The sequence below is a fragment of the Tamandua tetradactyla genome, chromosome 11 (assembly GCF_023851605.1).
Source record: "Tamandua tetradactyla isolate mTamTet1 chromosome 11, mTamTet1.pri, whole genome shotgun sequence".
NCBI classification, from domain to species: Eukaryota; Metazoa; Chordata; class Mammalia; order Pilosa; family Myrmecophagidae; genus Tamandua; species Tamandua tetradactyla.
In genome coordinates, this window is record NC_135337.1 from 22,534,560 (window position 1) to 22,560,846 (window position 26,287).

A 26,287-nucleotide genomic window follows, 5' to 3' on the forward strand; every position below is an offset into this window, starting at 1 on the left:
GCTAGCAGTTGTCACCATGTGCCTTCCCAGCTAAGAGACAGGTGTAGAACCCAAAGACCCCAGGAAGCCAGCCACATGACTTCCCAGCTGACAGAGCTGCTTGGATGGCATCAGCCTTTCTTGAATAAAGGAAACCGCTTGTTGGTGCCTTAATTCAAATATATTCACAGCCTTAGAACTGTAAACTTGCAACTTAATAAATTTCCTTTTTAAAAGCCGGTCCATTTCTGGTATATTGTATTCTGGCAGCTTTTACAAACTAAAACAGTATGTTAACATGAATTACACCCTCAATTGAAAGAAAAAAGAATGAGAAATCAAGACACTCTCAGATGAAGAAAAACTAAGAAAATTTGTCACCAGCAAACATACCCTAAAAGAATCACAAAAGATATTCTCAAAATGAAAGGAAACAAAAAAAATATGAGGAATGTTGGAGCACAAGGAAGGAAGAAAAGAAAACGTGGAGGAATAATATGGATAAGAGGAATAAGTTTGTTGTATTTATCAATAAACTTTCCTTCTCCTCTTGAGTTTTCGAAACGATGTTTGAAGGAAAGATTATAACACTTCTGATGTGGCTCAAAATGTTCACAGATGAAATATTTAAGACCATTTTATTATTAACAGGGAAGGTAAAGGGATGCAAAGGGAGGTAAGAGTTTTATACCTTACTTGAACTGGTAAAATAACATTCTAAACTGTGATAAATTATGTATATATAATGTAACACATACCTAGAATAACCATGAAAAAAAGCTATATTCTCTAAAACACTATAGATAAATTAAAATAGCATCCTTAAAAAAAGTTCAAGTAACACACAGGATGGAGGGAAAACAAAAGCTAATTAAAAAATAGGACAATCACAAAGTAAAGTGACAGATTTAAGCCCTAGCATGTCAATAATTATATCAAATATAAATGGCTTAAATATACCAATCAGAAAACAGAGATTGGCAGAGTAGTTTAAAAAACTTGCCCCAACCATGTATTGTCAACTAAAACTCACTTCTAAGGTAATGATACAGGCAAATTGAAAGTAAAAGGATATGTATATGAACATTAATCAAGGGGAAAGAGAAGTAGCTATATTGATATCAAATATGGTATTCTTCAGAGTAAAGAAAATTACCAGAGACTGACAGGGACAAAATATAATGATAAACTTTTTCACTCCATCAAAAAGATATAACATTCCTAAATAAGTATGCATCAAAGCTGCAATATATGTGAGGCAAAAACTGATAGAATGGAAAGAAACAGACAAATTCACAATTAGAGTTGGAGATTTCAACATCCCTCTCTTAACAATTGATAGAGCACTAAACAGGAAATCAGCAATGATTCGGAACAAGCAACACACCATCAACCAACAGAATGAAATCAATATTTATAAAATATGTCACCCAACAATAGCAGAACATACATTCTTTTCAAATGCTCATGGAACATAATATAAGACAGACCATATCCTGAGTCATAAAACAAACCAACAAATTTTAAAGAATTGAAATCATATGAGTATGCTCTCTAACCACAATGATATCAAACTAAAAATTAATGACAAAGATAACAGGAAAGTCTCCAAAATTTGGAAACTAAACAACACATTTCAAAATAATCCATAGGTCAAAGAGGAAGTCTCAGGGAAATCAATAAAACCTCAAACTGAAGGAAAAGGAAAATATATCAGAACTTGTGACACAGATGTAAAGTTGTGCTGAGAGGGAAATTTATAGCACTAAATGCATATATTAAAAGAGGAAAAGTCTCAAATCAATAATCTAAAGTCCTACCTCAGAGCCTAGCGACAGCAGAGCAAAACAAACCCAGAACAAATGAAAAAATAAATAAATATAAGAGTAGAAATCAATGAAATTTAAGACAAAAGAAAGCAGTAGAGAAAATCAATGAAATGAAGAGCTTATTTTGAAAAGATCAATAAAATTGACAAACTACTACCAAGACTGACAAGAAAAAAGAGAAAAGAGAAACTAATATCACAAATGAAACTGACAGTACCACTACAGACCCTAGAGATATGAAAGGAAAATAAGGGAATACTGTAAATAATTCTACATACATAAATTTTTTTTAGATAAAATGGACCAATGCTTCAAAAAACACAAACTATCACACTCACTCAACATGAAACAGATTATTTTGAATAGCTCAATAACTATTAAGGAAATTTAATTCATAATCTTAAAACTCCCAGATCTAGATGGTTTCACTGGGGAAGTCTATCAAATGTTTAAAGAGTAATTAATTAAATCAATTCTACACAATCTTTTCCAAAAAAGCAGAAGTGTACAGAACAATTCCCAATTCACTGTATAAATTCTGGTACCTTAATACCAAAACCAGACATAGATAGTACCAAAAAGGAAAACTGCAGAACAGTATTTCCTATCAGTATAGATGCAAACATCCTTAAAACAAAGTTAATAAATAGAATTTAGCAAAATATTAAAAAAAAAAAACACTGTAACAAAGTGGCATTTATTCCAAGGAATCAAGGCTTGTTTAATACCTGCAAATCAATCAGTGTAATCTACAATATTCACAGGCTAAAGAAGAAAAATCTCCTGGTAATATCAATTGATGCAGAAACAGCATTTTAAAAAATTCAACCCCATTCATGACAAAAAGAAAAAAAGCTCTAAGAAAAACAGAAATAGAGGGGAACTTCCTCAACTTGATAAAATGTATCTATTAAATATTCTATACTTAAAATTATACTTAAGTGAAAGACTGGATGCTTTCCCTCCTCATATTGGTAACAAGGCAAGGACGTCTCCTCTCACCACTCTTATTCAATATGGTGATGAAAGCTCTAGCCTGAGCAATAAGGCAAGAAAAATAAATAAAAGGCATGTAAATATAATATAGAGGCTTAATGCATTCCTATCAAAATCTGAGCAAGGTTTTTTTGAAGATATTGATAAGATTATTATAAAATTTACAAGGAAAAGCAAAGGAATTGGAATTACTAAATCAATTTCGTTAAAGAAGAATATATGCAAACCACATATCTGACAAAAGGCTACTATCTAGAATATACAAAGAACTCTCAAACTCAGTATTAATGGGAATTCCTTAATGAGTAGAGAGTTTGTTTGGGGTCATGAAAAAGTTTTTGATGGTGGCAGTGATAATAGCATATCATTGTAAATGTAATTAATTCCACTGAATTGTGGAGAATTGAAAATGGTCAAAAGAGCAAATTTATATGGATGTTACCACACTTTTCAAAAACTCAAAAATAAAACAGACCTCCAATAAAAAAATGAGCAAAAGATTTAAACAGATACATCACACTTCACAAAAAAAGTTATACAGGTGGCAAAGAAGCAAATGAAAAGTTATTCAACATCATTACTTCTTAGTAAAGTGCAAATTTACAACCACATGATTTCATTACATACCTATCAGAATAGCTAAAATTAAAAAATAGTGACATCGCCAAATGCAGGCCTTCACAGAGAAGCTGGACCATGCACACTTTTTCGGTAGGTATGTAAAATGATACAGCTATTCTGAAAAAAGTTTGTCAGTTTCTTAAAGATCCAAACATGCAACTACCATATGACATAACAGTTGTACTCTCTGAGTAGTTACCCCAGAGAAATAAAGTTATGCTCACACAAAAACCTGTGCATAAAGGTTTACTGAAGCTTTATTTGTAATAGCCAGAAAACAATAAACAACCTAGATGTCCTTTATCAGGTGAGTGGTTAAATAAACAGAGGTGCATTCATAACTTGTCAGACTTCTTAGCAATAAAAAGGAACCAACTATTGAAGCCTGCCACAGCGTGAATGAATGTGCTCCTACTTCCTCAAGACTGTTGCTCAAAAGCTATCTTTTCAATGAGGCTTCTTCTGACCACCATATTTAAAACTGTCTTCCCTTCTGTTCCCTATTCTTCTCTGCTCTTTTACCCACATAACATTTATCCTCATATTTTATTCATTTGTCTCTTAATCCCCTCCCCCAAAGAAAAACACTCTACTATGTAAACTCCAATGGTCAGGGATTATTTTTTTACTTTTATAGCAATGTCTCTAGTGTTTAGATCATTGCCTAATACATACTGGCTTTCAACCAGTATTTATGGAAGGAAATGAGGAAGAAAGGAGCAGAAGGAGGAAAGCATGCTAGCTCTGAGACTACCTCAAAGGTAGACAGGAGTGATGTGGATATTAAAGACCAATGAACATACAACCATACAGATAATTATAATAGCACAGTTCAAGGTGGGGAATGATTATTTAGAAGTCATATCACTAGGAACTTTAGGACGCATGTTGAAATACTTCCACGTTATTTTATAAGGTCAACAAAATCCTGATGTCAAAACTTAAAGGCATTATAAGAAAATTATGCATTAATATTCCTCTTGTGAACGTAGACACAAAAATCTTTAACAAACATTAGTACATAGAATCCAGCAATATATAAAAAGAATAGTACATTTATGATCAAGCCAGGTTTATCCCAGAAATGCCAGCTGCTCAAGATTCAAAATTCAATCTAATCATCAAATTGGCAGAATAATGGAAGGAAAGTATATGATTATCTCAATTGATGTACAAAAAAATGACAAAATTCAATGCCCGGTCTTAAATAAAACTCTGAACAAACTAGGAATAGAAAGAAAATTCCTCATCCTGTTTAAAAGGCATCTATAAAAACCTATTGTTAGGTTGGACCTTTTGATCAAGCTGTTTCCATGAAGATGTGACCCTGCCCATTCAAGGTGAGTCTTAATCCACTTGCTGGAGTCCTTTAAGAGAGCTGAGAGAGTTTAGAGAAGCTAAGAAAGAATACACCCCAGGGAGAAGCAAGAAGAACTCCCAGGAGCTAAGAGAGCCATTTTGAAACCAGAATCCGGGATAGAAAGATCAGCAAACACTGCCATGTGCCGTCCCATGTGACAGAGGAACCTTGTCTTTCCTCCAATAAGGTATCTTCCTCTTGATGCCTTAATTTGGACATTTTCATGGCCTTGGAACTGTAAATTTGTAACCTGATAAATCCCCTTTGTAAAAGCCAATCCATTTGGGTATATTGCATTCTGGCAATTTCAGCAAACCGAAACAATCACCAATTAGTGTCTAAAATTATTCAATCACGTTGGAAAACTGTTTGGTAGTTTCTCATCAAGTTAAAATACTCTAAAATCCAGCAATTTATTCCTAAGAATTTACACGAGGGAAATGAAAACATACATACACAAAAAGACTTAGACAGAAATATTCATAGCAGCTTTATTCATAACAGCCAAAAACTGGATATCATTCAAATGTCCATTCACAGTTCTATAGATAAGTTTATCATATTTTCATTCAGTAGAATGCTAATAATAAAAAGAATGGAATATTGATATATTCAACATAGTTGAATCTCAGAAACATTATTCTGAAAAAAAAAAAAGGCAGACATAAAAGAATACGTACAGCATGACATAAAGTCCAAGAACAGGTAAAACTAATCTATGGTGATAGAAATCTGAAAGCAGTTGCTTCTGAGGTATGTCAGGAGAAATGACTACAAAGGAGCATAAGGAAACTTTCTGTGGCATATGAAATTCTTTATATTTTGTTTCGGGTGGTGGTTACACAGGTATTGTCAAAACTCATCAAACTGTATTCTTTACATTTTATTCTATGTAGATCACACTTCAATTTTTAGAAACCTATGTGAATATATTATTTGTAAAAAAAAAAATCAATTGTGTTTCCATATACAAGCTTTAGACAGAAAATAAACCTAAAAAAAGATGCCATTTATAATGCATCCAATATCAAATATCTAGGAATAAAAATAGCAAAATAAAAATAGCAAAAAAACACCTCTCCACAGAAAATTACTGAGAAATTAAAGAAGGCCCAAATAAATGGAGGGACAAAGAAAATCATGAATATGGTCAAACTGGAAGGCTTACACTACCAGACATCAAGATTCATTTTAAAGGTATAGCAACTAAGACATTGAAGTAGTGGTGTCAAGATAGACAGATTAACCAATAGATGGAATACAGTCCAAAAACAAACCAACCTGTACACAGACAGTTGATATATGATAAAGGTGACACATAACAGCAATCGGAAAAAGGTAGTCTTTTCAATAAGTTGTGCAAGGTCAACTGGATTATCCACATGGGTGAAAAAAATAACCTTGGCCTCTAATTTACAATATAATTTTTAAAAAGCATTTCTTAACAAATCAATACCTAAAGGTGATATTAAAATCAACAAAGCCTCTTAGAGATAGCATAAAAGAACACATTCATATATTATAATTGACAAAGAAGTTTGAAGTAGAATATAAAAAGCATCACTTAGAAAAGATTAATGAAATTGGACAATATTCAAATTTAAAAATTCTATTCATCAAAAGAAACTATTCAAAGAGTAAAAAAGCAAACCACAGAGTAGAAGAATATATTTGAATTGCATATAATAGACAATGAACTTTTACCCAGAATTTATAAAAACTACAAATCAACAAGAAAAAGACAATCTAATAAAAAATAATAGTCCAAGACATGAAAAGATACTTCATAAAAGAAAATATGCAGATGTCCAATAAATACATGAAAAGATATGCAACTTCATTAGCCATCAGTGAAAAGCAAATTAAAACTACAAAACAAATTACCACCTCAAATAAAATATAATGACTTGAATTTAAAAGACTGACAATACCAGTCTTAGCAAGCATTGAAAAAACAGGAACCTCCCAACCATGGCTGGCAGGAATGTAAACTGGTATATCTACTTTGAAAAATGGTTTAATAATGTCAGCTTAAGCTGAAAATGCACATCCCAGACTGTTCTACTCCTAGATATACATCCAACAGATAGGCATACTAAAGAACGTGAAACAGCCAAAATCTGGAAACAACCTAAATATCCATGGATAGGAGAATTAAAATGTCATATATTCAAACAATAGAATGTTACACAGCAATGAAAACAAAATTACTGCTACACAAACAATAAGGTTAATTTTGAGTAAAATAAGTCAGAAACATATCTCGTGCGGTCCTATTTATAGAATGTTCAAAAATAGGCAAAACTCTTCTATGGTGTTAGAAGTCACAAAATGATAGCAAGGGGGCACTAGCAGGGCTTCTGAGTGCTAATAATACCCTCTTTCTTGATCTAAGGATGGTTACAGGGGTAGCTCACTCAATGAAAAGACACTCAGCCTAAGCCTCAAACCACCCACTCCTAGCTCATTATACTCCAGTCACACTAGGCTTCTCTCTGGGCTTCCAAAAATGGTAAGCTTGGCACCATCTCAGGGCTTTTATGTGCCTCCTGCCTAGGACACAATTCAGACTTTGACAGAACCAGCTCCTTGCCCATCAGGTGTGACCTCTCCTTAGAGATACCTTCCTCCATGGCTCAATCCAAATGACTCACCTCACCCTCATCAATCACAATCACACTCGTCTTTATCACATTTTCATAACACTATCACATCAGAAATCATCTTATACATAAACTTAGATACCTGTTAATTATGCTCTCTCTCCACTAGAAATATAAGCACCTGGGACCTTGTCGGCTAGGTTAACTGCTGCATTCCCAGGACCAAAAACATTGCCCGAGAGGGAGCATGCACCCAGAAAATATCTGCGGAAAGAATGAATGCCACCAATGTGCTAAGCAATGCTGTCTGCCATGGGAACACCAGGACAAAGGCTTGGAAGGGAAAAAAAAGAGAGGAGGAAGAAAAGGGAGGGAGAGAACAAAAGAAGACTACACAGTCAGGTAAAGCAAAATACTAACTCTGGTGCCACTTAGAGGCATAAAGCAGAATAGGCCATGGACCCTGAAGAAGGTATTCTCATAAAGAGTGGAAAAGCCTAAAAGAGTGCAAGCATTCTTCCATGCCAGCTCTATAAAAAATATTGTAAAATATAAAAGGGAGTAACCCAAACAAAAAGAACTTTAACCTAAGCATTAGTAATGATCTACTATAATACTTTAGGTATATAAGTAAGTCATTTCTATACCTTAATTTTCACAGAAAAAAATACTTGGAAAACTATGGTATTGACCCAAACTTAAGGAAATATACTAACTTCTACAGCTTATCTATAAATTAAAAAAACAAAAACTTTCCTCAACCTAGAATGCCTTTGTGCTTTATAACCTTAATTATACTTGTATTATTATTTTGAGATATTGCAGAGAAAAGAGGCAGAATAGAGAGGAAGAAGGGAAGAGTACGCAGGTACGAAGTGGGAAGGCTTGTGGTACGCTGACACCCTCAAAAAACTAAATGAACTAGTATTCTCAGAGCCACATCTCCTCACTTTGTTCGCTGTCTCTAGTTGAGTGCCCAGGGCAAGGTGAATATTCAATAAATATCTACTGAATGAACATTATTCAAAAAAAATGGTTTGAAGAGATTGACTAGAGAGCTTAAAGAACCAGGCTTAGGAATTCTTTTTCTTTTTTTAACCCAAAGACCATTTGATGTTAACAAGGAATAAATATAAGCCCGTGCAAACATATAACAAATTTCCATGCTATAGGCACACATATGCAAAATTGCAAAATTGAGGAAACCACTGGCTGAGAATCTGATAAAGAATGACGCTCTAAAAGAACAGAATTATTTAATTTGTTTCTCACAGGCCAAAAACTTTGTCTTAATGATCCCTTTCTTGGGTAATTTTTTCCTTGCTTATTCACTCTACTTTACCTCATTCTTTTGAACTAAGGTATACCCGCATATTTTTAGTACTTGTTTTCATATTGGTTATTCCCTTTGGGATTAGCAACTAAAATGAATAATCCCTCAGCAAGTTCAAATTCTCTTAATCATTTCAGGTGCTAAGAACTTACTTATGTCATCTTTCTGTGAAATTCATGATCATTTGCTTCTCACGAACCTAAAATGATTTAAATTGAAAAGGAAATAACTATATGGAAAAGAACACTACTAAAAATAGTCATCCCAGTATTAAAAGAAAAACAAAAAAGAAATTTTAGTACAAGATATCCCTAGTTCATAACATTTAGAGGTTGCACTGGATCTGCTAACATTCTAAGGGGAAACCAAGTGAATTAGAAAGGGCTGTGCCCTTACAGGTAAAAGCTCTCTACCTGATGGACTGCAGCAGGGTGCCTGGTAGAGTGGGGCTGCCAAATAGTTAATGAATGAATGAATAAGTGAATAAATATGTAAATGAATTTAGAAGTGCTCTTCTAAATAGTGGTCCTAAACTGTTTAGTGGCAGGGCCAGGATTAAAACCCAGTTCTCCTCTTTTCCTTCTTGAGGTATACTCATAAGTTGCAGCTACATTAGAAGTTCAATTAGCTGTCAGGAGAGCAGCAATCTTAATGAAATCATTGGCTGACCTTAGTTGTGTGTGTGTGTGTCTGTTTTAGATCTGCTTTTAGACATGCAAACAAAAGGAAAGAATGAAAAGTGCCAAGTGGGATGACATAAGAAAATTGCACTGTAGCCAGATCAGACATAGAAAAATGACAGAAAAAAGGTAGGCAGAGATGGCTCTGTGATTTTCTTCTCACTCTTGCCTGATCCAAGAGATATAAAAGGTACGAAGTTAGAATGCATTAGCTGTCAAGCCAACAATATTCCATTATAGGCACAGACTTCTAACAATGCAGCCATTTTGTAACCACGGGCTTGACACAGTCCATAACCCAAAGAACAGGAGATAGAAATAATCAGGAAACAAGATGTAACAGGATAATGGACACAGTATACTCACTCTTCCAGGAAGTGCTGCTGGGGTCCTATAATGGAACCTGGCCGGCATATTCTGATCCAAGCAATGATTTCAGCATGGGTAAACCTGTAGTGCTTCATTACATAACAGGCTATCAACGTCCCTGTTCTGCCAAGACCAGCTATAAGAGAAGGAAATAGAACAAGAAATACAAAGTACAGCAAATGCACCCACAACTACAATGAAATCAAGTCCTGCCCTGAAAATGCATTGGTCTCTAACGCAATCTAAGATTTTTTAAATGCAGACAAGAATGAATTTTACATAATGTGGGGTTAACAGTTAATTCTAACTCAAGAAATCTTTCAAAGTAGATCACACGATTAAAATTAAAAAAAAAAAACATATGTAAAGAGAACACAAAAATCAGAGCAGTCTTGAAAAATTATTGAGTTCAATCCCTTGAGGTCTTGGGGGAAAACTGTCATACATAAATATTGTTAAGGCAATGCTGGTTCCATGATAAGCACTTACAAAATATCACCTGTCAGGTGGATCCTCTTATCCTCAGCTCCTGCTTAAGTGGGATAATCTATAGTTAAGACTTTCTTGGTGTGACCTCTGAATCACTGGTATAGCTGATTATATTATCATGGTCTCTTTTTTCTAACCAGTTAACTTATTAGAGAATAAAGACTAACAGAATCTAAGTCAGAAAACACAATAGCCCCTATCAACCACCTAACTCACAGTTGTTTCAATACTGTCAGGTGGCCATACTTACCTCTGCCTAACTCGTTTGGACACCAGGATTTTGTCATTCAATAGGTACTGACAGAGCACCTACTACCTCCCAGGTACCATCCTAGGGATACAGGGCAAAGCAAACACGGCCTCTGCCCTTGTGAGCGTACACAGAGGACTGATAAAGAACCAACCAAATGATTGAAAGTGTTCACGTTTCTTTTCCTATAGCTATCTATTTCATGTTTTGGTGACTTTAGTGTCAGAATATTTTCTTTATACTGAACCAGATCTGTTAACACAATATAAAACATAATACAACTGGAAATGATTTGCAATGAAGTAATGATTACTAACGTGAACCCTGATTTCTTCAGTGTTTTTACAAATTCTTATATATTTCCCCTCTCCAGAGAAATGAATGTTTTTAATATAAAATGCTTTACAAATAAATCTGTTTTTCTAAATATGTCAGCTTCCTTCTTCTTCTCCAAAAATATTTTAAAACCTATGAAGGTAGGTTCTCAAAAATAGTAGTGACTGCTCCTGTACCAGAACAACTGAGACCCCAAAATACTAAACGATGGACTCACATTAGCATAAAAGTGACTATGGAATTTAGGACTAAAATTCACCAGGTGTCCAGCCTCCCTTCCTTCCACGCACCGTTCATTCACATTTAGCCACTCGTTGTGTACTAGGCAATATGGGGATGCAGGAATGAAGAACACAAGCAGGATGCTGAGCCAATAATGCTTACTTACACTGACTTCTCTAAATCTTTTCAATTCAATTGTGGCTTCTTGAAATTAAATTCATCACTATGAGTTTATTTATTAAGTACCACCCATGAGCAAGGTCCTGTGCTATTTTCCCATTACTTAAACATCTGTTCCTAACATACAAACTTGTTCTTACAGAAAGATAAAGTATTTGTATCTGTTTTTAAACATTAGGTTCTGCTATTCATAAATTAATTCATTGCTTACAAGTTAACTCGGGACAGGGTTCTGCTCATGTGTATAAGGATATAAGCAAGAATAGGATATAAGTATAGGACATAATTCTTGACCATGATGAGTTGCTGAACAAGTTATGAACACAAGAATATTAACCAAAAAGCAATTTAAGTAAAGAAATTAGGTTTAAACTGAAACTAGGCATTCAAAGAAAGCAGGAGAAAATGTAGATTGATGTCTTCAAGGAATGTGTCCCTGGATGTCAAGAAGTTTTAGCAGACGCTAAAGAACAGAAAGATCAGAACATTTTGGACAGAGGTATCAAGTGAGTGAAAACCTGGCTGGATAGTCTATGGAGAATATGTTAGTGTGTGTGTAAAGTGGAAAATAAGGTTGGGTAGATATGGAGGGACCCGATTAAAGCCTGAAGTTGGGTAAAGTAGGTTATAAATCTGTGGACAGAAGACACATTAAGTTACTGTCAGGAGTTCCTAAATCCATATATGCATGGTATTCTGAGGACTGATTTTGTCATGTCTCATGGAAATATGGATTATTTCTTCTCAAGTATATGCAGATGATGCATTGATGAATAAAATTCAATTCATTTAAAGTATTACAGAATTCATATTAGCAATAGCTAATAAACATACAATTACTATGAAGCTGCCATGAGTTTGGGGGCAGGAAAAGTTACATGATAAAAACAGATGGATATGGGGTGGGCCACGGTGGCTCAGCAGGCAGGAATGCTTGCCTGTGATGCCAGAGGACCCGGGTTCGATTCCCGGTGCCTGCCCATGTAAAAAAAAAAAAAAGATGGATATGAATTGGAAAGAACAGAGACTGAAATCAAGAGATAAGTTGGAAGGCTGGGGCAGGAGGGGCTGCCAGGGGCTTAGATAAGGATAGTCAGTGGTAATGGAGAGAAACAGCTGAATTAGAAATCCATTTTCAGTGGGTCACAGGGAAAGTTAAAGATGACTGACATTTCTGGCCGGATAAGCTGGTACAACATTGATTTCATCCATGAAAACATTTAGTTAGGAAAGGAAACAGAAGAAAGTTTATGGCTTGGTTTTCTGATAAGGTAAGAATGCACTGCTTTTGCGGGGAGCCTTTCATCAGCTTTCTCTGGTCAAATAATAAAGAGAATCTTCTCTAATCTCAATATTTTGAAATACATAATATTTCACCAAATCTAAAACACCATCAGTTATAACAAACACTATTATTTAAATTGCACTAAAAAAGAAAAAATGCTCCCAATTAACCATGATGTCATATCCATCGTAAGATGCATCCTAACTTCAGAGATGTTGAAATGCGGAAAAGGTATGTCTCTAAATCAGTTTCTCAGCCTTTATTTTTTCATTATTGCTCATGCCCCACTTTCAGGAGATATTTTAGACATTTTTTTTCCAAATGCAAACCCTCCCCCTTAAAATTTTAATACCACAGGTAATGAATAACTGTATATGGACAGTATACTTATCTATGGTTCATACATACAAAGAATATGAATTTTTTTGCACCCTACCTAATTTTGCCCCCTTGGGGGTGATATCACCTGGGTTAAGAATGCATATACATATTCAGATGAAATCACAATCAAGCTTATGTGCTGACAATGCCTTGCATTATCTACCCTTCCTTTAAAAAATTAAACATACAGTTTTATTAGTAGATGGTTTGTGTGTTTGTGTGCGTGACCTGTTTTATCCTGAAAGGCCTCTTGTCCCAGATCAAATACCAACATCTTTTAGAAAAGAGTGAACTGGAATTCAGTGTGTCTCTTCCTCTAACACTAAGAATTGAGACTAATTTTCCTTTCGGTTCTTGCCCAGATCCTATTGTCTTTAGTTCCCCAAATTCATGACAAGACTACAAGTAACCATATGGATAAACCACAAATGAACGGCCTCGAGCAAAAGCCAGGGCCCTGTTAGTTTACAGAGTCCCTCCTTGAAGTCACTGGTTTGGGTCTCTCTGGACCCAATTATGCAAGAAAGCACGAACTCACTAATCCTCACTGCTCCCTTCCTCATGCAAGGGGCTGCCTGGTTCCCTCAGTGAGGCTCCTAGGCACACTCACAACCAAAAAACATGCTGCAGAAAATTTCCAAATTCCTCAAACTAAAGTTCTTTCCCCTTTTAAAGAAAACTAACCTCTCTACAAAATCTGTAATTTAGAGCTATAAAAAGAATGTACTTAGCACTCAATAGTTAGGAGCTCTTACCACAATTGAACAGAATAGGAACATTTCACTAAGTTTCTATAAAAACTTGAAAAAAATTGTTTTAAGCATTTGTAATTAAAGGGCTCCCTGGCACAGCTCGACAAGACACTGAAAAGTATTCTATTTATGCCAAGTCAAACGACAATTGCTCTACAATTCCAGGCATTTTTCTGAAATCCCTATAGAACATCAATAATCATATACTGGAACAACACAATGTTCATGTTCCCATTTTTATAATAATTATTATTTGTGCCAGAAAATTCCAAGAATTCATAACCCTCCCTTTTATCAACCACAAGATGAACTGCAGATATTGATTCATTGTAAGATTTCACATATTCCCAGTGAATTAGTTTCTAGTTAGTCTCTGTATCTAACTTCATACTGAAGCGTGACATATTCATTCTCTTTCCAGCAACTCACAAAGTTCATTTGACACAGGACAAGATTCTTACTCCCTCCTTCTTTTAGTTCAATTAAAATCCTCAGTGCTGCTTGAATTCCCAGAAAATTAAGCTGACTTAATTAGGACAGATGTCAAAATAATTAACAGGCCTATAGTAGATAAGTATGCTATTAAAAGCAATACAGCTGTAATTAAATTGAATGTGTAATCCTTACTAAAGAATCCTACATGTGGAAGCAAATGAAATAACACTCTAAGGATGCCACAACATGTAAATGTGACCTTCCCATAAAAAAAATTGTCCTTCAAGCTAAAGGTTCTGATTTTATACAAAATGTAAAATAAATATATTTCTTAAAATGTCAACATTTACATACTAAGGATATAATACAGAGAATACCTGTAACAATAATGTTCAACCTCAGAGAGTTTTATTTTCACATTGTTTCTGAGATGAGGAATACTATCAGGAAAGATGCTGAAATGTAATGCAAGCTTTATATCTCTTCTCCCTTTAATTTTCAATCTAAGCTAAGATATACCGATAAACTATATGACTTGGAAAGTGTAAAAACTGACTAAAGTAAATAAGGTCAAATTAGTTTCAGTAAAATAAACTGATTTTTATAATACAAAACAAAATTTTGAAAGAGAGCACATGAATACCTCTCCTACCAAGCGTTGGTAGCTGCTACATTCCCATTAGCTTGCAAGCTCCACTGACATTTGAAATATTTGAAATCCAAGCTTTTTCTTGGATCTGGGAAATCTTTAACAAAAACGGGATGAAAAGGAAAACTTAGGGTGCAAATGAATCACACCTGGGACACACCAGTTCTCCCGCACTGTGGCCTGATTAGAACCTAAACAGCAGCACCCAGCAACCCAGCACTCCAAGCCCAGAGACCCCATCCTGCTAGGAGACGAAGCACGGTGGGAGGAGGCTGTGTCAATCGTGGAGAAAGCCTGACAGAAGGAGACCTGATCTAAATCAGGGGCCACGTGCTGCTCATTTCATTTCTTCAGGTCTCTGGCAAATGCAGCTTCCCTGAGCTGCTCACATGTTCAGCAAAGTACCTCCACCTACACGAATCTTAAACATAGAAACAAGGCCTACAAAATGGTATTTTAATTTCTGTCAGAACCAAAGCCATGCTCGCCTGAAAAAGTCAGTTACAAAGGCACTAGGCACTTGAAAAGAATGGTACCGTTCCCAACACCTACTAGAGAATTAGCATAAAACACTGCAGAAACCAATTCCCAGACTCACAGCCACGAGAACAGCACCACCCAGTGACACTCTGAAAAGTCACATGTGAGGAACTGGAGGCTTCGTTTAGGGGTGGTCAATAGGATTTCATAACCGAAATCAAAGATCCCAGTCGAGCACCTCCTGCCACATTGGAAAATCTAAAATGAGCATCCTCGGAATCTAACAGGTTAGCTTAGTGCAAATGTTATTTCAGATTTTCTGAGCAACTGACATAGGATTTGCCAGATAAAATATAGAATGTATGTTTCATTATTTGGGACATACTCATATTTACTCATACACAATTCAAATTTAACTGGAAATCTTGTATCTTTCTATATCTGGCAGCCCCACACCTCCATTCATCTTAATAACCACTGCCCCAAAGGACCCCCATTCCACGCCAGAAACCAGAGATTTGGTTACATAACCTAGCTGTTCAGTTAATTCAGAGAGGCAGTATACATTGGTGGCAAGTAAGCTATCTGATTAACTCAGTATGCCACAGTCCCCCCGCAAGGGGCCTGGGAAGACCCTCTGTTCCATGATGCAAAAGAACAGTAACGACAACCTCCAGATGGGTCCCAGGACCAGGTGAGTCCTGAAATGCAGAGGGCCCAGCCTCCCCAGAACACCAGCTAATGCCATCCCCCTACCCCATGTTATCGGCAGCCTCTTGCAACATGAAAAAGAAAGAATGGGCATAGCCCAAATACCCTTAAAGAGTTGAAGAAAGATCAAAGGAGAAGGAGGAGTTATACAAAGAAGGTAGGGTTTCAGAAATGAATATGGCTGCTCAGTCATTGCATTGATATTTCTTTTAGTCTGAGTAGCTAGAAGTAAAAACCTAAAATTATGAAATTGTAACCCATACCAAACTCTGAAATCTGTTCTACAGCTAATGGTTGCAATGTGCTTTGAAATTTATTGCTTTTTTACACATATGTTATTTTTCACAAAAAAAGGGAAAAAAAGGCAATTGTGATGATAAATGAGCAGCTACATATGACGATATTGTGAACCACTGATTGTACACGTTGGATGATTACATGGTATGTGAATATATATCAATTAAAAAAGTAAAAAAAAAAAGAACAATAAGGAAAGGAGAGGAGCAAAAGGTGAGATGAGAGACTACATAACTGGTTCAGAAAATGGAGCAGAAAATAACACGCACAGTGGAAGAGAATGAAAAGGAGATGGGAAATTCTCAAAGAAAAGGAGAAAGAATAAATGGCCCTTATCTCGTGACAGTTTTACCTATTTAAAGTGTTTGTGCCAGCCTAAGAAGGCTGCTGCTGCTCCTTTCCTGCTTTGGGGCAGATGGCATCAGTGAGTATGGGCTTGGGAAGGTCAGAAACAGTGTGCTGCCAAGAAAGCCACACCACACTGACTGCCCCCGTTCAAGCACTCCTCTCCTGAAGAAAGGGGTTATTGAAATGGTTTTGTGTTTTGGTTTTTTGACATTTAAAAAAAAAAAAAGCTTCCTGTTTTTCTAAGACACTAATTTTGTTTTATATGATTTGCTTTTTTTTTTTGGCTCGCCCCTTTCAGAGGCACAGGGAGGCACGCACCTTTGCAGTGAACCGCGATAGCCCCTTCTGCGTTCTCGCAGATATTCAGGAACCTTCGCACGATGTTATCACTGGGTGTGCTGCCATCGATGAAGAACAGGTCGTAGTGCTCAAAGCCAGCATCTGTGAAGCGCTTGGCCTCATAAATCTTTTTATTCAGCCTCACGATCGCAGTCACATTATGCTTTTTGAAATAAGGAAAGTAGGCTTCAGGGGCGTGAAGAGGATAACCTAAATAGAGGAAAAAAACAAGCAGTAGGCTAAATGCATAATCTAGAACATAATCCAGAACAACAAAAACCCTTAAGGATAAAGTTGACAAATCTCAGCGGAGCTTAGGAGTCAACGGTTTCATAGGAGAGTTCATGGGGCACCCCTAGAAGCAGCAGTCTAAACGACTATAAACACTGCAGTGTTTCTAAATATTGGCAGCAGCTCATTAAAGTTTAAAAACTTGACCTCTAAAAAAAAAATGGGAAGAGAACTGTACAAATGCATCACTTTTTAATATGCTGCTTGAACAGGCGGAGGGAAATTGTCAACATTTGGGCAAAAATGCACAACACAATTCCATTTTGTCCCTGTTTATTGTTGTATTGGATTTTAAAATTGCTATCATTTTGATAATTTAAATCTGTTTTGCATTCTATGAAAGTCAGAATTATCCTATTCTGCAACTATTTTAAAAAGCTGAAAAAGTGATCAGACTTCTTCGAGAAATATGAGTGAAGTTGATCTGGATAGGACTAAGGAAAATCAGAATTATACCCAGTATTCTGATGTGCTGGTCTGAAGGATTTATGTACCATAGAAAAGCCATGTCTTAATCTTAATCCAATCTTGTGGGTGCAATGGTTTCTTTTAAACCCTATTCAGTACTGTATGTTGGAAACTTCATTAGGTTGTCTCCACAGAGATGTGCTCACTCAATTGTCTGTATGAACTTTTGAGTAGAGGGCACTGTGACTCCACCCATTCCGGGTGGGTCTTGATTAGTTTACCAGAATCCTTTAAAAGAGGAAGCATTTTGGAAACGGTTGCAGATTCTGAGAGAAACAGAGCCCACATAGCCAGAGACCTTTGGAGATGAAGAAGGAAAACACTCCTGGGGTAGCCTCATGAAACAAGAAGCTGGAAGAAAAAGCTAGCAGATGCTGCCATACTTGCCATGTGCCTTTCCAATTAAGAGAGAAATTCTGAACATCATCGGCCTTCTTGAACCAAGGTATCTTTCCCTGGATGCCTTAGACTGGACATTTCTATAGCCTTGCTTGAGTTGAGACATTTTCATGTCTTTCCAACTGTGGACTTACAACTTAATAAATTTTCCCTTTTTAAAAGCCAAATAAAAAAAACAAACAAAAAATAAACTTGATCTCTAGGATTCAAAATGTGGCAGCCTATTCTTCCCAACCCCCAAACAAAGGCATGCCTGAAGCACTCAAATGTGCCCAGTAGGCCTGGAATGATTCTTTGTGCTTTTTTCTCCCCCTAGAGCACTGGTCTCCACTGGACATATAATTTTCAATTACAATTAAAGCCTTTTCACAGATGTGCAGCCTTAGTCTATAATACAATCCCCCACAAAGGAGATCAATGATTCCTAAGCACCAACTATGTACCAATCCAACTGTATACAAATTCTCTTTTAATCCTTTGGAATAGCCTGTTGGATTCAGAATAATGAATCCCATTAAGAAATTAAAAGATGTTGGGATTTTTATTTTTACTCAAAAATGTGGCCAGTTTTCTTTTGGCGGGGGTGGGGGGACAGCAGGTTCTCAGCCTCTGCACTCTCCTCTGCTGAGGGATAATCCATTGCATGAGCACTGGTGGGAACTACTAGGTCCACCAGAGTTGGCTGGGTCACAGAGACAGAACCAGTTTGGGCCAGTTAACCAAGGGGATCACTGGGGGCTTTGGTCACACCAGGCCTTACCCAGCAGCCCCAAGCTTTATGGGGTAATTTCTCAGCACACTGTTTGCCACACCTGTAACCCATTCAGGACTCACTGAATTGCAGCATACCAAATGAGATGCTCTCTTCAGAATTCATTCATGATGGTGGGCTCCAAAGATGGCAGCAGCAAAAGCTAGTTAAGTGACCCAGGCGGGCCCAACACTGTGTCCCTGGCTGTATTTCTTACTACTTTAGATCCTGCTTATGCTAGGCATTTCCTATTTTATCTTATCTCCAGGTCAGTCCTACCCTGCTCTGTGATGCTGAAGCTGTGTTCCATATATAACATATCCCGGACTACCTGCTCATCTGGCTTCCCATCAGGTCTAAAAATGAAAGTCAAATTAAAAAGGTGATTGCAGGCTGGAGGAGGAAGAAGGGACTTCTTATTTTCCTGCAATTATCACTTTAGCAGAAGGTAGGAGTAGCAAAAGCTTGCAACTTAGCTTGGCACTCCCAGCATCAATCACAGTCAAGAACCAGCACCATCCAGAAGTACTTCCCTCTGAGGTCAGAGCCCAGCTTCACTATCTCTCCCTCAACCCCCACATCCAAACACCAGCCTCTGGTTTCCACTCAGAACGCCCAGGTTCTGACAACCCTACCTCTTCCTTTTCGTTTTGCCAGCCTTAGAAGCAATAGCTGTTTCCTGCATAATACTGTGGTTTCTTCAATACTTTTTAGCCTTCTTGTAACAAATTCCTTGAATTAAATCCCCTCCCATTTGATAGAACTAGCGTGGTTTTCATTTTCTAGCCTGTACCCTGCTGATGCATTATCTCCTTTGTATTCTGTTCATTTTCTAAACCCAGAGTCTGTGAGCCAACCCAACATACTTCCATGTTTATTGATCATCCTGTTCAGCTACCTGCAACTTAGAGCCTTAACCCGGAACCTTGCCCAAGGTCACAGCAGGGACAGCAGCAGGCCTGGAAGGCTGGACTAACAAATCCACAGCCTAGATTCACAAGCCATGCTACTTTTGAGAAAACAAATACAGAGCTTTCATGCAATCTTCTGATAGAAACAATAACATAAACAAATAGAGAGAGAGAAAACAGATGCTTTTCAACTTGAAAAAATCAAATTGTTTTTCCAGTTGGCTTATTTGTGGCAGGCTGGCTGATGAGGGCTTCTGCCTCTGGGCTCCTATCACACCCTGCACCTCCACCATGCACTCTGCTAACACCTGGTGTGCTAACGCCTTGGTGTCTATCTCCCTCCCTCACCAAGGTGTAAGAACCTCTATTTTCACATATGAATTTCCTTTAGGAGTCAGTGGCATCATGGGTTACAGTCATGAACAGAATACTAAGAGAATCAATAGGTATCTTTTGAGATAAGAATACTGGATAAAATTGTCCAAACATAAAACAACATTAAGATAATAACAATAATGATAATAATAATAGCACTTAAACTATATTGAGTACTTAGTATGTGTCAGGCACTATGTCAAGTGCTTTATGTTGATTAGCTCATTCAAACTTTACAATTAACCAATTAGTGGTACTGGAAAAAGTCAATTGGGCCATGCACACTCAGCTAGTAAGACCAAGAGTCATGGTTTGAACCCCGACAGTCAGATTCCAGACTGGGGCTGATTTCAGGTAAGATCAACTTGATTCTATCTGTTAGGCATCCAAATAAAGGAACATTATATGCATATTACATACTATGCAGTGATTAGCTAAGGGAAGACTGTGATGAACTAAATGGGATCCCAAAGCCTGATGTACCTTAGATTGTACTTTCTAGAGGTGATGAGCAGATTTCTTAAAAACCCACAAAACTATTTCAATTAAAATATCCTGTGACCTCTAAACAACTGTTTATGCATGTTGTCAATGTATCTGGATGCTTCTGATGGAAGACTGGTTTTAGCAAAGTGCACTGCTCTCTGGGAATCCTCAAGGAGACGTGGAGCTGAACTCACATTCACAAAGCCCTTACTCTATCTGGCCACAAGATGGTGCACTAACAGCAGTTAAATCACTTGCAGCCTGCAGGCACAAGGGAGTTTTGCTAACTAAACACAGAAACAAAATGTCAGAACTAAAGAGATCTTAAACTGCATCGCTTTCTAACCTCTCATTTTAAAGTTGAGGAAAATGAAGGATAGCAGAGTTAAGTGGCTAGTTCACCCAACTATTATTAAAAGTAAAAACTGCAAAATGGAAGGTAATTAAGGGAAGAAAAATAAAATGTTTTTCTATCTAATACCCATCTATTATGTGTTCAACACTATGCAAGACACTCTCATCCTTAATGAATTCCTGCAGTGTGGATCTTATTTCCCAGTTTTGATATATGAGGAAATTGAAGATCAGAGACGCTGAGGAACTCCAGGAAGTTCACACAGCTAGGAAGGGGCAGAGCCAGGCTGAAGCCTGCCCAGCTCTTTAAAATAGGCTGTTCTCATTAAATGAACTTGGAGATGCATCAAATTGTTGGGATTCTGTCTCAAGTTATCCTTCTCTGTGCTTTTTTTTCCAAACAGAGTTAAGAATGACATTGCCACTTTAAAATTTTTTGCAGAAATGTTTTAAATTGTTTGGCACAAGAAATAGTAGTGCTCTTCCCTCAAAACAATGTGAATCAAGAGGTGGAAAGAAATGCTGAGTTGCTCACTGTTGACACAAATGCATACTTAAGACACTTATAATGCATTCTGCCCAGATCCCAAGAATTTAGGGCTTCCTTTTGCTACATCCTAGCAACAGCTATTTGATTAATTCCTTAAAAATCTCAGCTTTTCTACTAACAAGTCCCTAAAATGATTTCCACAGCTTCTCAGGAAACACGGGGTTTCTCAATTCAAAGAAAAAAAAAGTGACAAGAAAAACTTTCCTGTAACTAGATGAAATTTATGAGATTCACCAAAATACTTTTTTAATTTAAAAAAGATTTTAAAAGTTACAGCCCTTTGTAATGAACTTTCTAGTGGGAGTCAAAGTAAAATAAGGAGTCAGGTAAAATATCAATAGTTTATCAATGTCAGTCTTAAATGAAATTGTTCTAAGCATCATAAAGACAGGCAAAAATTAGTGGCACTTTCAGACTTTTTGGCTTTAATGTGCATAGGCACAATATATGCATAGAAAAAAGTTAGATATTATTTCTAAATTATATAACTACAGGTGGTTTTTATTCTTTATCTGTTTTACCTAAATTTTCTACATTGAACATGTATTTCCTCTGTTTAAAAAAAAAAAAAAAACAGACCTTGAAATCAAATTGACCCTTGTTTGAATCCAGACTCTGCACTTACTGACTGCATGAACCTGGGCAAGTTACATAACTCCTCTAAGTGCCCGTTTTCTTCCATAAAATTACCATCATCTACTCCAGAAGATGGTTCTGACCATTAAACAGGTGATATATGTACAAGAGGCTTAGCATCATTCCTGGCATGTAAGCAAAGATGGCTATTATTATTTCCTTTATTGCAAAACGGGACAAAAAAATTTTTAAGATTTTGACAATGAAGAATTATTCTACTTCTAAAAATGTATCCTAAAGAAGAAACTAAGGCTGCATTGAATATATATGCCAACCACATTAGTTTTTTTAAAGTGAAAACTGTAAACAACCTCAAATTTGTTCAAAAATAAATTAAATTATAGCACAATCATGTAATGGAATAATGTACAATAGAGTCATGGAAAATGATAAAATGGATCTACATTTACTGCCCTGGAAAGAAGTCTATAATATGTTAAATGAAAAAAACTGGCTATACGACAGTAAATGTATCACATGATCCCATTTTTGTAAAAAAGAATATATTTATAAATGTGTGTGTATGTATGTGCAGACATACAGAAAAATGTTTACTAATAAAAAAAATGGAGAAGCACATGGAAGAAAGTTAGAACACTAATAATCTCACCACTGATTTTTAAAATTCATAAACTTGGATAGAATTATAGGTTAGCTTTATACTTTTATTAACTTACCTATATTTTCTTCATTTTTAAATAAGCATTACATCTATAAAAATATTTTAAGTTATTCTTTAAATTACATCTCATATATCATAAAATATATGAGCTCAAATAGCAAAATCCCTTCTGCTTTGCCATATGAGCATACAACAACAAAACCACTGCTGAAACAATACATCTACTAAGATTTTCTGGGCCTGAGTCAGATAATTTTGTACAGAAGGCCAAAGGTAGGTTTAACCAATCCTGTCTGGAAAAACCACCTGTCAGGAAGCAGTTTCCTCAGGCAATCAACGTGTTATTCCTAACAACCCAATATGACAGAGATTAATAAATATCCAGAGCAGAAACAATTCATTAGTAAATTCAAGAGTGAGATCTGACTCTGGTTTCACAGTAGAGTCTCCCATTTGTTAGCTTAACTCTCTAGACCTAGCTTGCACATCCAGAGATGAAACGCAAGATTCAAGCAGAGTTCCTTGTTAGAGATGCAACAGACATAAAATAAAAAGCACACTTTGGGAAATCCAAAAAAAATGATGAAATCGCAATGCATGAATAACAATATATAATGAAATTAGACATTAAAAGAAAAAATTCTGGTGGTGATGAAAGAATTAAAAATCAAAACTAGGGTTTTCAATTTATGTTCCCTCAGAAGAACTAGTCTTCTACCTCTAAGGCCAAATAGAGGGCCAAAAGAGTTATTATATTCATAGGTAATATTTTTCAATGTTATGTACTTCTTCCATAAATTAGTCTTAAATCTCTGGGGTCCATTATTACTGGTCTTCTAAAGAGTGTTAACAAATTTAAAAAATAAATACCTGAGTTAAAAATAAATATTAGCAGAAAAACTTAAATAGTTGATCACGTAAGGGGATTATATTTTGTTTTGCTTTTATTTCTTTTCCTGAATATGTATGTCCACGGCTATACATATAAAAAATACATATAATATAATAATATAATTACTTTCAGTTCAAAAATTCTTCCTAATTGTCATAATGGAACTAAATATATTAGGTCAGCGGCAATGTATAGGAACTCAGTTCTGGGTTGGGGTATCAATTCTGTCGATTACTATGTGGCCTTGAGCAAATTCTCTAACTTCCACCCTCTGTAAAATGAAGATCATATGAGTACCTAGACCTCCCAGAGTTATGTCATTAAATGAGATAATGCTGTGATTAGTTAGTACCTTGCACAGTAAGTGCTCAATAAATGACACCTCTTGTAATCATCATTATTCAAATAGCGTTCCCCAAGAAAAAAAACCCTGATGTGTAGCACTCTATCATTCTATCTATCAGAGAAACACTGACAGCACTCAGCAGTTTGCTTTTCCATTTGCCCAGTGTTTGTCAGATTCTTCTTTGATAACTAGGTCAGGCGAAACGGTCATCCTATTAATGGCAACCTAAATTTTGCCAGTTTTAAAACAGTGATTATAGCTTTACTTTACTGGAACTATGATACTTAACACACTAATGACTACTGTTCACATTTTAAAATTGTGAATAAATATTCTTTTGAGAATATTTTCAACAAAGAAAAAGATTATCTGAGGAAATTGAGAATATTAAAGAAGAAGAACCAAAATAAAATTTTTGGAGGGAAAAAGAAAAAAAACCTACCATTTTCAATTTTGCTTTTTGGATGTGGTCCGCTAAATGCTAAAAATTTTCCTGGAACAATCCAATTGAAGTCACCATTTTCAACTCGCTGGCAGAATTTGGCGAGAAAAGAGAAGAAAAATATTTTATAATTCTTATACAATTTAGGAAACCCTTACAAATAAAAGTGTTTTCCACTCTATTAGTGGAATTAGACTAATTGGCTATGTATTAAGATAACGTAAATTAACTTAAAATAAAAACATGGATCTTTACTGTATGCATTATGAATCCAATCTACTCCAAAAAAAAAATGCTTATCTAGACTTCATTAAGAAAGAGAACTTTAGAGATAGATGCTTATTAAAATAATTTTGTCTTAGCCACTTTACAATAAAATGAACTACTACTTGTCCCAGCAATAAATAAAGGAAGGAAAAGAAAAAGGTAAATATATGCATTTTCTATGAACATGGGAAACATACTTTAAGCACTGAAAAATCTTTATCAGGGCCATGATGAACACACTTCCAAATGTCTTCGGTTTTTATAAAGACTGATGTCTGCTGTCAATGGGAATTTTTAGACTAGGAAAAGGAAGGAAGAAGAGATGAAGGATAGAGCTCATTAAACCCTCAAGGTAGAACACAAACTAGGGTCAGTTGAGGTCTACTTCAGAGTTACCCCAAATAGCTACCTGGGGTCCGGAAGGTGACACAGAGAAGGGCAGCTGCTGCTCTGCTCTAGTTAATTAGTCACCTTGCAGGAAAGCTAGCCAAATGTGGTGCCAACCTCCTAATTGGATTGTCATGTGAAATCTCCCTATTTTTTTTTAAATGATGTTGACTATTTTAAATGAAGTTTTCAAATTCTGTGGAACCAGATAAAAAGCACCTATGGGCTGACTTTGATCGCCAGTTGTCAGCCTCTGGTCTAAGGAATCGTGAGAGAAGGTTTGAACATCAAGAGCAGAGTCAAGCATTCTCCCACTGCTCTAATATTTCCTCTACCTTCTTCCAATTCTCATGTGTCTCTGAATACACAGAACACTGAGGCTGGGCTAAGGTGATCCAAGATTTTGCATGTAACTGGGAGACATCTGTGTTATATGTTACAGAAATATATGTATCGCCTCCTCACTGAAGCCTTCCTTAGCTCTCCCTGTGAGACACAGCTGCGAGCCTCCAGGTCTCCATCTGTTCTCAGGACTCTATGGCACTTGACTGATATGTCCCCGTAGCAGGGAGGGAGCGCTGGGCCGCATGGCTCTTCCTATAATAGGCCTGTCCCCTACCACAAAGCAAGGACTGCGATGGTAGGGTCTGGACTGAACACAGAGTCTGCACTCTGCAAGAGCTCAATAAACGTTAAATAAATTAGAGAAATGCCATAAAGGAAATCTGGAGCCTCCACTTTACTTCTATTACCCACAATCATTCCCCTGAAAACCAAAACTTGGCTGTGTACAGTTTTCATTTTAAAAAGCATATGTTTCTTTCCAGTTATAAAAAGTTACAAAGGAAACTTTACATCTTATAAATGAAAGAACTGCATTAACCTCATTGTAATAAACATGAATATTTCCATAACGCCCTAAATAAAACCTTAGAGACTCTAAGAGAATTATGAGTACACATTGCAAATTAAATCTCAAGCATAGCTAGCTTTTCATAACAAATTTAATAAAGAAACTGATATACAACCCTTTATGACAAACATTTCGTTTAAATAGAACATCCCAGAATCAATGTTCATACACAGCATGTCTTTAAATATATTAAGGGAATGGATATACTTGGGAATTTTTTGAAATGGACAGTAATAAACAAATGTTCTTATATCATTTTGCTACTTGACTTCT

General features: G+C 36.1%; 1 protein-coding gene across 22 annotated transcripts in view; it reads right to left on the reverse strand.

Moving 5' to 3' along the window:
* The window catches only part of CDC14A (cell division cycle 14A), a 151,552-nt gene that overhangs the window by 21,026 nt on the left and 104,239 nt on the right, over positions 1 to 26,287 (reverse strand). For all 22 annotated transcript variants that reach the window (XM_077120117.1, XM_077120115.1, XM_077120111.1 and 19 more), the window contains 3 exons: positions 24,448 to 24,535; positions 16,904 to 17,134; positions 9,768 to 9,906 (listed from right to left, as the gene is read on the reverse strand). In XM_077120117.1, the coding sequence (XP_076976232.1) occupies positions 9,768 to 9,906; positions 16,904 to 17,134; positions 24,448 to 24,535 (458 nt within the window). The remainder of the gene's footprint in view (positions 1 to 9,767; positions 9,907 to 16,903; positions 17,135 to 24,447; positions 24,536 to 26,287) is intronic.